Source organism: Lonchura striata, chromosome 25 (assembly GCF_046129695.1).
Source record: "Lonchura striata isolate bLonStr1 chromosome 25, bLonStr1.mat, whole genome shotgun sequence".
Lineage (NCBI taxonomy): Eukaryota > Metazoa > Chordata > Aves > Passeriformes > Estrildidae > Lonchura > Lonchura striata.
The window spans coordinates 8723896-8733761 of NC_134627.1; the positions used below are offsets into that span (position 1 = coordinate 8723896).

At 66.3% G+C, this 9866-nt stretch overlaps 1 protein-coding gene across 3 annotated transcripts; it reads right to left on the reverse strand.

The window, feature by feature from the left end:
- Positions 1-605: 605 nt before the first annotated feature.
- SLC25A39 (solute carrier family 25 member 39) lies at positions 606-6868 on the reverse strand. Of its 3 annotated transcripts, XM_021538476.2 has the most exons (12): positions 6768-6868; positions 4339-4444; positions 4195-4254; positions 3665-3709; positions 2911-3020; positions 2720-2787; positions 2478-2602; positions 2145-2318; positions 1954-2063; positions 1727-1808; positions 1554-1634; positions 606-1475 (listed from the first exon to the last, which is right to left on the reverse strand). In XM_021538476.2, exons 2-12 carry the CDS (start codon positions 4430-4432, stop codon positions 1357-1359), a joined length of 1068 nt encoding a protein of 355 aa, XP_021394151.1. In that variant the 5' UTR covers positions 4433-4444; positions 6768-6868; the 3' UTR covers positions 606-1356. The 3 variants fall into 3 exon arrangements, with proteins under 3 accessions (XP_021394151.1, XP_021394152.1, XP_021394150.2); XM_021538477.2 differs by lacking the exon at positions 3665-3709; XM_021538475.2 differs by lacking the exon at positions 3665-3709 and having other exon boundaries at positions 1954-2318.
- Between the last annotated feature and the right edge of the window lie 2998 nt (positions 6869-9866).

Below are 9866 nucleotides of genomic sequence, written 5' to 3' on the forward strand. Positions count from 1 at the left end.
GCCAGCCCCTTCCCGGGGTGGGGGTCCCGCTTGGCCCCACTGTCCCTCCTGCTCGGCCCTTGGTGCCCGCCTGGGCTGCGCCTGCCTGGCCTCCCCCAGCTCCCCCCACTGTGGGGGCTGCCTGCCCCCCCTTGCAGCAGCATCCCCACAACAGGGGGAGGACTCTTCTCCCCGTTCTTCCCCGTCCTCCCCTGGGTTTTGGGTTGTTTTGGGTGATTTTGGTTTTTATTTCAGCCCCATCTGCCTTGTTGGAGCAAAAGGAATCAATAAACGCAGCAAGCAGAGCTGGCCTGTCACCCACCTCCCCTCGTGGCCCCTGCCACCAGGCCCTGGCCCTGGCAAGGATGTTGGGGTGCTCAGTGGGGCTCCTCCAGCCCCTCTGGGCAGGGACAGCACCTTCGGGCCACAGCAGAGCACCAAGGCCGGGCCAGCCCCGTGCCCAGCAGCAGCGGGGGCTGCCGGGGGAGGATGGTGGTCCTGGGGTCCCCAACCCCCAGTGAACGCCCAGCTGGGACCCCGTGGGTGACAGACTGTGCCCACACAACACGGCTGGGCTGTCACCCCACAGGTGTCTCTACAGCCCCCCAGCACACAGAGAGAAATCCTTCCACTAAGAGACAATTATTTTATTTAAGAAATTAGGAGAAATTCCCTCCATGAGTCCCGGGGTAACGGGGGCAGTGCCCGCAGAGCTGGGCAGGCCCTTGCAGTGACAGGATGGGGCAGGGGCGCCACACTGGCCCCCCAGAGCAGCAGTGAGGTCTGTCCCCACACAGGGTCTGTCCAACCCAGGGTCTGACAGCGGATGGGGACATCCCGAGTGGGAGGAGAGGTCCAGAGGCAGGGAGAGGGTCCTGACGTGTCCCCATGCCATGCAGAGCCAGCAAGGCGAGGTTGTGTGAGGGATGGTCGGGGGGGCAGATCCCCAGGCAGAGCAGGGCTGGGGGGCCCAGGCAGGCCGAGAAGCCCCCGAGGTCTGGGGTTTGGTCCTTGCCAGAGCCTCAGCTCCATCTCCTGCCAGGCCGAGTCCCCTGGGACACGTGTCCATGAATCCAACAGCAGCATCAGTCCAGCCCCAGGGGATGGGCGCGGGGGGCTCCGGATTCCCCCCAGTGTCACAGCAGCAGGCACAGATGTCCCCCAGCGTGGCTGGGACAGGGAGTGGGGCCAGGCCGGCCCTGGCTCCGTGTGTGGCAGCGGGAGGCAGAGCAGGAACGAAGGCACTTGGGCTCTGCACAGCCGGGCGCGGATCGCCGCTCCTGGGACACCTGGCACGAGCAGGGCCGGCGCTGTGCCCTGGGCACGGCTGGCGCTGTCCCCTGGGCACGGCCGCGTCCAGCCCTGCCCCAGGCCCGCTCACAATCCCCGCAGCTGCTGCTCCTGGTTCAGCTTCTGGAAGAAGCTCTTGCCAAATTCATAGGTGCTGATCATGATGGCGCAGGCAGGTGCCACCTTGATGACGCGGGGCAGGAACCCTGCGGGGACAGCGCCGTGAGCCCTGGGTGACACCAGGGCACCCGGAACACCGGCATGGGGCTGGGGCACAGCCTCACCTGCAAACAGCCCCCGGGTGCCAGACTCGGCGCGGATCCGCTGCATGAGCAGCCAGGTGGAGGAAGGCTTGGAGGCTGTGACTGTGGGGAGAGGGGGGCAGGTGAGGGTTTGGGGACAGCCATGGGGAGTCCTGGCTGCCCCCCAGGCACCTGCCTGGAGCCTGGCCCCTCACCTGGGTGCACCTCGCTGTCTCCCAGCTCGATCTGCCGCTGGGTTTTGACCACGTCGAAGGGCAGCGTCAGCACCGCGGCCACCTGTGGGGTTGGACGGACGGTGAGCCAGGACGTGGCGTTCCTGCCCAGTGCCAGCTCTGCTGTCACCTCCCAGCACCATCCCAGCCCCACTCCTCCCCACCACAGCATCACCACCCCCAGGGGAGCCCCAGCGTCCCAAACTCACCGTGCCAGAGATGGCCCCGGACGCGAAGCTGACCGTGAACGTGGCCCCGTCCAGCCAGGGCTGCCTGCAGAGCCACGTCCTCACCAGCTCGTAGTTAAACCAGTACAGAGCTGGGGGAGAGGAGACACCAGTGCTACCCCCGGGCACCCCCAGCTCAGGGCTGCCCCGTGTCCCCGTGCCCCCAGGCATACCTGAGAAGGGGACGTCCCGCAGCACGGTGGGTCCCCAGCCTCTCCAGAGGGACAGCCAGCCGTCCTGGGCCACCGCCGACCGGATGCAGGCGTGCAGCTCGCGGTAGCTGAGCTGCTGCGACTGCATCTTGGTGCGGATCAGCTCCAGGGGGCTGATGACCGTCACAGCACCCACTGCAGCAGAGGGACACAGGCAATGAGCTCTGTCCGCCGCAGCGGCCGTGCCAGAGCCTCCAGCACCGTGCCAGGAGAGCCGGGCACTGAGTGTGGGCACCGAGCCCTGCCAGGACACGGGGTGGGCGTGGGGGGACCCCAGAGAGGAGGGGTACTCACGCCGGGCGAGGGCCCCAGCCAGCAAGGGGATGCAGTGGTTCCAGCTGCCCATGCGGGCGTGCAGGTAGTCCCGGAGCTGGTCGTAGGTGGTGAAGTAAATGACGGTGGCTGGCACGGCCATGACCCTGCAAGGAGGAAGAGGGCAGTGAGGGGCGTGTGCCCTCCCTGGGGGCTGGCAGGGCGCTTGGGACCTAAGTCTGTGTGCCTGGGCAGGCGGTACCAGCCAGAATTCCCAAACTCACAGTGTTGGGGGCAAGCCGCTCCACAGAGATCTGATGCCCTCATGGCGTGTGATCTTCACAAAGGCATCCTGGGGAGAGAGCGGAGCACCAGGGACAGGAGTCACAGGTGGGAGAAGGACAAGCAACCCCCCAGAAAACACCCCAACACCCCTCTGGGGTGGGGAGGCCCTGGCCATGCCCGGAGCTCCTACCAACGTGCCGGTGAAGTGGCCGGGGGCCTTGTACCAGGCGGTGCAGCCGTTGCCGTTCTGGCAGACGTACAGGTGGTCCATGAGCCCGTTGCAGTAGAGGAAACACTTCCCTGGGGCAGGAAACAACGGCACTGCCATGACCCAGCAGACCCTCCCCTCTGCCCCGTGCCCAGCTTCCCGAGCCCAAAGCCGTCACATCTTCCAGGAAGGAGCCAAACCCTCGGTGCTTGAGCCCAGCGTGCACCAGTCCGAGACCAAGGCCAGGAGAGGAACAACCCTCCAGGAAGGGTCTGGTCATGGCCAGAACCAGGGCACGGGGACACCCAGCTCCGTGGCAGGCACGGGGACACAGCAGGACCCACTGCCAGCAATGGGAGAGGATTTATGCCTCACTTGGCCTTGGCTCTGCTGGTCTGGCACAGCGGGGACGTCAGCACTGGCCCCTCCACTGGGCTCCCGGGCCAGGCACAAGGGACACCGGGCAGTGGAAATCCAAGGGGACTTTGAGTGGCAACAGGACAGAGGGACAAGGCAGGGGGACCACAGCCAGCCAGGCCTGCTGCACAACAGATGCCCACGGACCTGGCTCAGCCAGCCAGGCAAGGGCAGCCTGGCTGGGGACAGTGCCAGCCCCCATCGTGCAGGGATGTCCCTGCAGCCAGAGGAGCCCAAGGCACCGCCAGTGGAGAAGCAAACCAGGATGAAGGCTCGGGAAAGCAGAGCCACTGGCAGCAGGAGCCCCTGGCGTACTCACATGTGGCCGGCTGAGCGCCCCAGGGCACTGACTGCGCTGCCAACACTGAAACACACAATGGGGACACACTGAGCACCCACACAGGGACACGCCACCACCCGGGGCGGTGGGAGGGCTCTGTGGGTGACCGTGTGCCCCCGCTGCCCCTTCCCAAGCAGTTCCTGTTGTCACCACACCAGTCCCTTGGGGCCAGCCCCAGCCACTGACCCCAGAGGAAGGGGCAGAGCCCAGGGGGAGCAGCAGGAGCCTGGAGCAAAGGCAGTGGGGGAGCAGCCAGCAGCTGCAGCAAGCGGAGCCCCTGGAGGGCTGGGGGCTGCCAGGCACAGCGCTGGCCCCTGAGGCTGCCGAGGGGCAGGACAGAGCCCAGCAGGAGCCCGGCTGCCCCGGCAGGGCCCCCGGCCCGTGAGCACGAGGGGCCCAGGGTGAGCTGCCACCCTGCGACGGCCCCGCGCTCCGGAGCAGAGACATCCCTGCATCCCTGCCACCAGCTCTGCCAGCTGCAGCCCCCCACCCTGCCCCCGCGGGGTTACCTTTGGAGAAGGGCGTCCTCTGGGCCTGCAGCCGGATCTTCACCACGTCCAGCGGCGTCACTGAAAAGACACCGTCCCTTAGCCCTGCCACCCCCGTGCCACCCCTGTGCCACCCCCAGCCCGGCGCCCGCCCCCCGCGCTCACCGAAGAGGGAGGTGAGGATGGCGCCCGTCCCCGAGGCCAGCATCTGCTGCAGCGGCGTGATGCCCCCACCGGGGCTCGGCGTCTTCTCAGCCATGGCACCGTCCCCCTGCAGGCACGGCAGCGGATGCAGGGCTGGGGGTCCCTGTCCAGGGGGAGGTGCCCGGGGAGCCCCTCAGCATCCCCCGTGCAGCAGCGTCCCAGGTGTCCCACGCCCGCTGCGCTATCGCTGCAGCACACGGCCCCCATCATCTGGGTGTCCTGGGGGGTGGCAGGGCTGGCTCCCGGGCCAGCCCAGCCCTGATAACACCCCCTGGCCCCACACTGGCAGCAGGCCCGGCCTGGCTGGAGAGCTGGAGACAGCCCAGCCTTCCCTGTCCTTGGGGAAGCAGGACTGTCCCCTCCCTGCACTCGGAAAATTAAGGAAAGGAAGGAACAAAGTGCAAAGACCAGCCACACTGTGACAGCACCCCCAGCTCTGGCTGGGATGGCAGCAGAGCCCCGTGCAGCCATGGCAGGACACCAGGGAGGGGGAGATCCCCCTTGTGAGTTTGCAACAAGGACCCCAAGAAGGGTTTAGGCATCTGAAACCTCCTGCCTGATCCCGCCGGGGCTTGGCAAGGCTGCAGCCTCCAGGGCTGGTGTGCTGCCCTCGGGAAGCAGGGGATATCACACCCTTCCCAGGCAGAAGGATGTGCAGAAGTGACCCTCAGAACATCCAGCACCAGCTGCTCCCTCTCGCTGCAGCCTGGGCATGATTATCATGCTGGGACACGGCCATAGCAGGAGAGCTTCCAGGCTTTGGGAACCCGCAGGGTTCTTTAAAGCCTGGGAATGCAGCAAAAAACCTTCACCATCTGACTCATCAATCTGCAAGGTCAGAGAAGTCATAAATCTCCCCTTTACGGGCTCTGGAATTGTTGGGTGACCAAGGCTGCAGGTTGGGACAGGCCTGTCCTGAAGCCACACGTGCCAGCCCCACAGGGAGCTGGGCCTGTCCTGAGCCCACCCGGACCCGGGGGCTCTTTGGGCACAGCTCCCCGGCGTGCCCATCACGGTGTGGCAGGTGCCCCACAGACCCAGAGCCACTGCAAAACCTGCCAGGGGCAGGGGCCGGGTCCTGCCCGTGAGCCACCCTCCTGCTCAGCCTGCGCAAGCAGGGAAATCTCCTGCTCCCAGCTCTGCCCCACCTGATAAACTCGCTCCTCACAGTGCCGTGCCCCGCTCAGCCCCTCTGTGCTGGGGCAGGGGGCACCGGGGGCTCCCGTTTGCCCCCGGGCTGCTCTCCCAGCTGGAGCTGCTCCCTTTTCCACGCGGGATAAAACACGTCCCCAGCCCAGAGCCCTGCTGGCCCCGAGTGCCGGGGCTGGCTGTGGCCCGGTGGCGGTGGGGACAGCAAGGGGACAGCAAGGGGACAGCAACACGGCTGAAGGCGACGACTGCGAGCAGCTCGCAGGGACGGGCATGCGGGGAGCTCAGGGGCTGTGCCGGGCTGGCTGCAGCCCCGAGGCACAGGGAAATCCTGCGGCCGGTGCCCGGGCTGCTGCGGCCTCGGGGACGGGACGCTGGGTCCGCACCTTCCACCGCGGCCGGCGCGGGGCCCCGTCCTGCCGGGCACAGCCCCGGAGCGGGCACAGCCCGTCCTGCCGGGCACAGCCCCGGAGCGGGCACAGCCCCGGAGCGGGCACAGCCCGTCCTGCCCCGGAGCGGGCACAGCCCGTCCTGCCGGGCACAGCCCCGGAGCGGGCACAGCCCGTCCTGCCCCGGAGCGGGCACAGCCCGTCCTGCCGGGCACAGCCCCGGAGCGGGCACAGCCCGTCCTGCCGGGCACAGCCCGAACTGCCCCGGAGCGGGCACAGCCCCGGAGCGGGCACAGCCCGTCCTGCCGGGCACAGCCCGTCCTGCCGGGCACAGCCCCGGAGCGGGCACAGCCCGCCCTGCCCCGGAGCGGGCACAGCCCCGGAGCGGGCACAGCCCGTCCTGCCGGGCACAGCCCCGGAGCGGGCACAGCCCGTCCTGCCGGGCACAGCCCCGGCGCGGGCACAGCCCGTCCTGCCCCGGAGCGGGCACAGCCCCGGAGCGGGCACAGCCCGTCCTGCCGGGCACAGCCCGGGCACAGCGCTGCTGTGTCCCAGCCCAGCCCGGCCCTGCCCTGCCGAATCCCCACGCGGTTTCTGCCCCTCCACCTGGGGGTGGGTTCGTTCCCCAGCCCAGGGCCGGGCCCCTCCCCCGGCCCTACAGCTCCCCGTCCCGGGACCCGCAGCCCCGGCAGCCTCGGGGTGCGCCCCTCCCCGGGAGGGTCCCTGCGCCCGCCTCCGCGCCCGACCCCCGACACCGGGGGAAACTGAGTCACGCGGTCGCGCGCGGCGGAGCCGGCGGGAGGTGACGTGGGGGACGCGGTGCCGGGGGAAGCGCCGGCGGTGCCGCCCCACCTGCTCATTCCAGCCAGGCTCGGCGCGTCCCTCCGGGAGCGGGCGGCGGCTCCGCGCCCGCGGCGCCTTTAAGGAGCCCCGTGGGCGCCCCGCGGCCCCGCGCGCTTCCGCCGCCCGCCGCGCACGCGCGCTGCGGCCCCGCGGGCCCGCGCCCCCTGCCGGCCCGGGGGAGCGCGGCAGCCGAGACGGCGGGAAGGGAGAAACGGCGGGAACGGGAAACAGCTGGAATACAGACACACCTGGGTTGGAGACACACCTGGGACACAGAAACAGCTGGGACAGGAACGGCTGGGAGGGAGAAACCGATGGAACGGGGAAACAGCTGGGATGGGGAAACAGCTGGAACGGGGAAACAGCTGGGATGGAGTAATAGCTGGGATACAGAAACAGCTGGGATAGAGACACACCTGGAATAGAGACACACCTGGGACACAGAAACAGCTGGGACAGGAACGGCTGGAATAGGGAAACAGCTGGAATGGGGAAACAGGTGGAATGGAGACACACCTGGAATAGAGACACACCTGGGATACAGAAACAGCTGGGACAGGAACGGCTGGAATAGGGAAACAGCTGGAATGGGGAAACAGGTGGAATGGAGACACACCTGGAATAGAGACACACCTGGGATACAGAAACAGCTGGGACAGGAACGGCTGGAATAGGGAAATAGCTGGAATGGGGAAACAGGTGGAATGGAGACACACCTGGAATAGAGACACACCTGGGATACAGAAACATCTGGGACAGGAACAGCCAGGCTCAGCGGCGAGCTGGGACATGGGCACGGTGCCGTGCCAGGCCCTGTGCCACCCTGCTGCCTGCAGAGGAACAAAGCCTCTCAGTTCCCAAAGCACCTCCCCGTCCTCTGCCACGCTCCCCGCAGCCCCGCCGGGCCCTCGAGCAGGGGGAGTGCCCTGCTGCTTCCACCTGGGCTGTGAGAGCCGGGATTAATGCCAGGACCCGGTGGGGCTGGAATGCCAGCTCTGCTCCGGGCAGACCCTCAAGTGGAGTCCTTCCTTGTGCTGGAAGCACTGAGTTTCCTCTGGAGAGCCCTTCTGGGCGAGGTGGTGATCTCCCTGAGGGGCTCTTATTTCTGCCTGTAGTTAAATCTGGGTATTTTCTCGGGAGGAGTTTCTTCACCGAAAGGGTGATCAGACACTGGCAGGGGCTGCCCAGGGAGGTGCTGGAGGCCCCATCCCTGGAGGTGTCCAGGGAACGACCCCACACGGCACTCAGTGCTCTGGAGCGGTTGGCAAGGCGGGGATCGGGCACAGGCTGGGCTGTGATGATGATGCTCTGGGAGGTCTTTCCCAGCCCCGGTGACTCCGGGAAGGTGGCTCAAGCGGAGCCCTTCTGGCGTCCCTCGCTGTAATCTGGGCTGGTGACAGCAGATGGCTCCCGAAGCCCCCCGAAAGCCGCACGGACCCCCGGCACCGCGGGCTGCGACCCCCGGCAGCCCCGCGGGCAGCGGAACCGGGGCGCGGGGCCGGGATGAGATCGCAGCTCCGGCTTCAGCGCCCTTCAGGAAAGCCCCGCGGGCCAGAGCTCCCGCTGACTCGTTTGTGTGACAGCAGCGCTGCAGGACCTGCGGTGCTGCTGCATGATGCAATCGCTGCCTCAGAGCCGGCTGAGCTCCTGCCCCGACAGACCCGAGGATAAATCCTGCGCTGGTGCCCTCTTTGCTCCCCGGTGAGAGCCATCCTGCGGGGAGGACAGACGTGCAGCCATCCTGCACTCAAGGACAGACGTGCAGGTGCCAGAGCAGCTCTGCCAGCTGAGCAGGAGCAGGTCGGGGCTCAGTCTGCAGTCCCGGCTGTTTGTTTTGCAGCCTCTTTCACCCAGACATGTTCCCTGTCCCCTTGCAGAGCTGGCAGAGCTGCGGTGGCTGCTCTCCTCCAGGAATAAAGTCTCTCCTGGCATCTCTGAGAATTGTCGGTGAAGGGGGACGCTAGTGCCGGAACTGCCCTTCCATGACACCGGGTCCAAGGGAATCTTGGCTTTAAGCGATGGGAGCTCAGGAGCCCGACAATTCCCACAAGGTCCCGTAAGTGAACACATCCTGCACCTCCCTGATGAGTCAGCTCTGCCTCTCAGACACGGGCTTTAAACGATCTGAAAGCCTCTTGCAGCTGGTAACTTAGAAATGGAAAAATGATTAATTAAAAATATATCTGTCCTTAGAGGTATTGGGTCTTGTATCTTCTGGTTCGGGTGCTGGGCTTTGCGTGGCTTCCGCGCAGCTGAATAATGTTTTTTCAGATGGGGTGGGGATAAGAGGGACCAGTGAAAGATGGTTTAAGTGCCTTGGCCTGGATTTTTTGGGTCTCTTCATTTGCTAAAGAGGTCAGGGTGAAAGGGTGAGTTTGTTTACCCCGAGCTCAGCACGGCTGAGCCTGGCTGGCTCTTGGTGCCGAGTCGGGCCCGCTGCCCGAACACCGGGACCCTTTTTGTCCCCAGCTCACGTCCCGCAGCCCCGCTGGCCCTGGCACGGTTCCTGTGAAAATGAGCTGCTGGGTCGCTTCAGTGGGAGAGCACCGTGTCCAGGCTGAAGCAGGGGTCCGGTTTGTGGGAGCCAGCTGAGCTCCGGTGCCCGCGGCAGGGCCGGTCTGCGCGGGCCCTGCTGGGCCTGTCCTGCCGTGACACCGCAGGCACGGCCGGGGACGCTCGTGGAAGCGCTGCTCCCAGCTCCCGGCGCCTTGGCAGCCGGCTGGCGTCCCGGCCAGCGCCACGGCCGGCACCTGCGCGGGGGCTGCCAGCCCGGGGCTCCTCGCTGAGCCTCCTGCGCCGCGCCGGCAGCGCCTGCGGTGGCTCTGCAAGGGTCTGGGAACCCGCTCGCTTCCCAAATCGCATTTGGAAAGCAATTAGCCCGTTTCCTTTATTTAGGTGAACTTTAACGGCCAGGTTACAAAAGGATCTGGGGAGTGCTTTAATGGAATTAAGCCAGTGCAGAATTTGAGTATTTATTTTAGCTGGGATCATTATGGTTTTGCAAAAGCCAGGCTTAAGCTGAATTAAGTGACTCAAATGAAGCAGCTTGTGGCCAGAGGAGGCCCTGGGGACATCAGACTTGTGTAACCCAGAATATAACCCAATATA

What these genes read in the sequence shown, in the direction of transcription:
- SLC25A39 (XM_021538475.2), bottom strand. Translation starts at nt 4,432, where the DNA reads ATGGCTGAGAAGACGCCGAGCCCCGGTGGGGGCATCACGCCGCTGCAG. An exon ending in CATCCTCACCTCCCTCTTCG is followed by an intron (nt 4,255 to 4,338) that starts GTGAGCGCGGGG and finishes GTGTCTTTTCAG; the next exon opens with TGACGCCGCTGGACGTGGTG. An exon ending in GGCTGGGGCCCTCGCCCGGC is followed by an intron (nt 2,319 to 2,477) that starts GTGAGTACCCCT and finishes CCTCTGCTGCAG; the next exon opens with TGGGTGCTGTGACGGTCATC.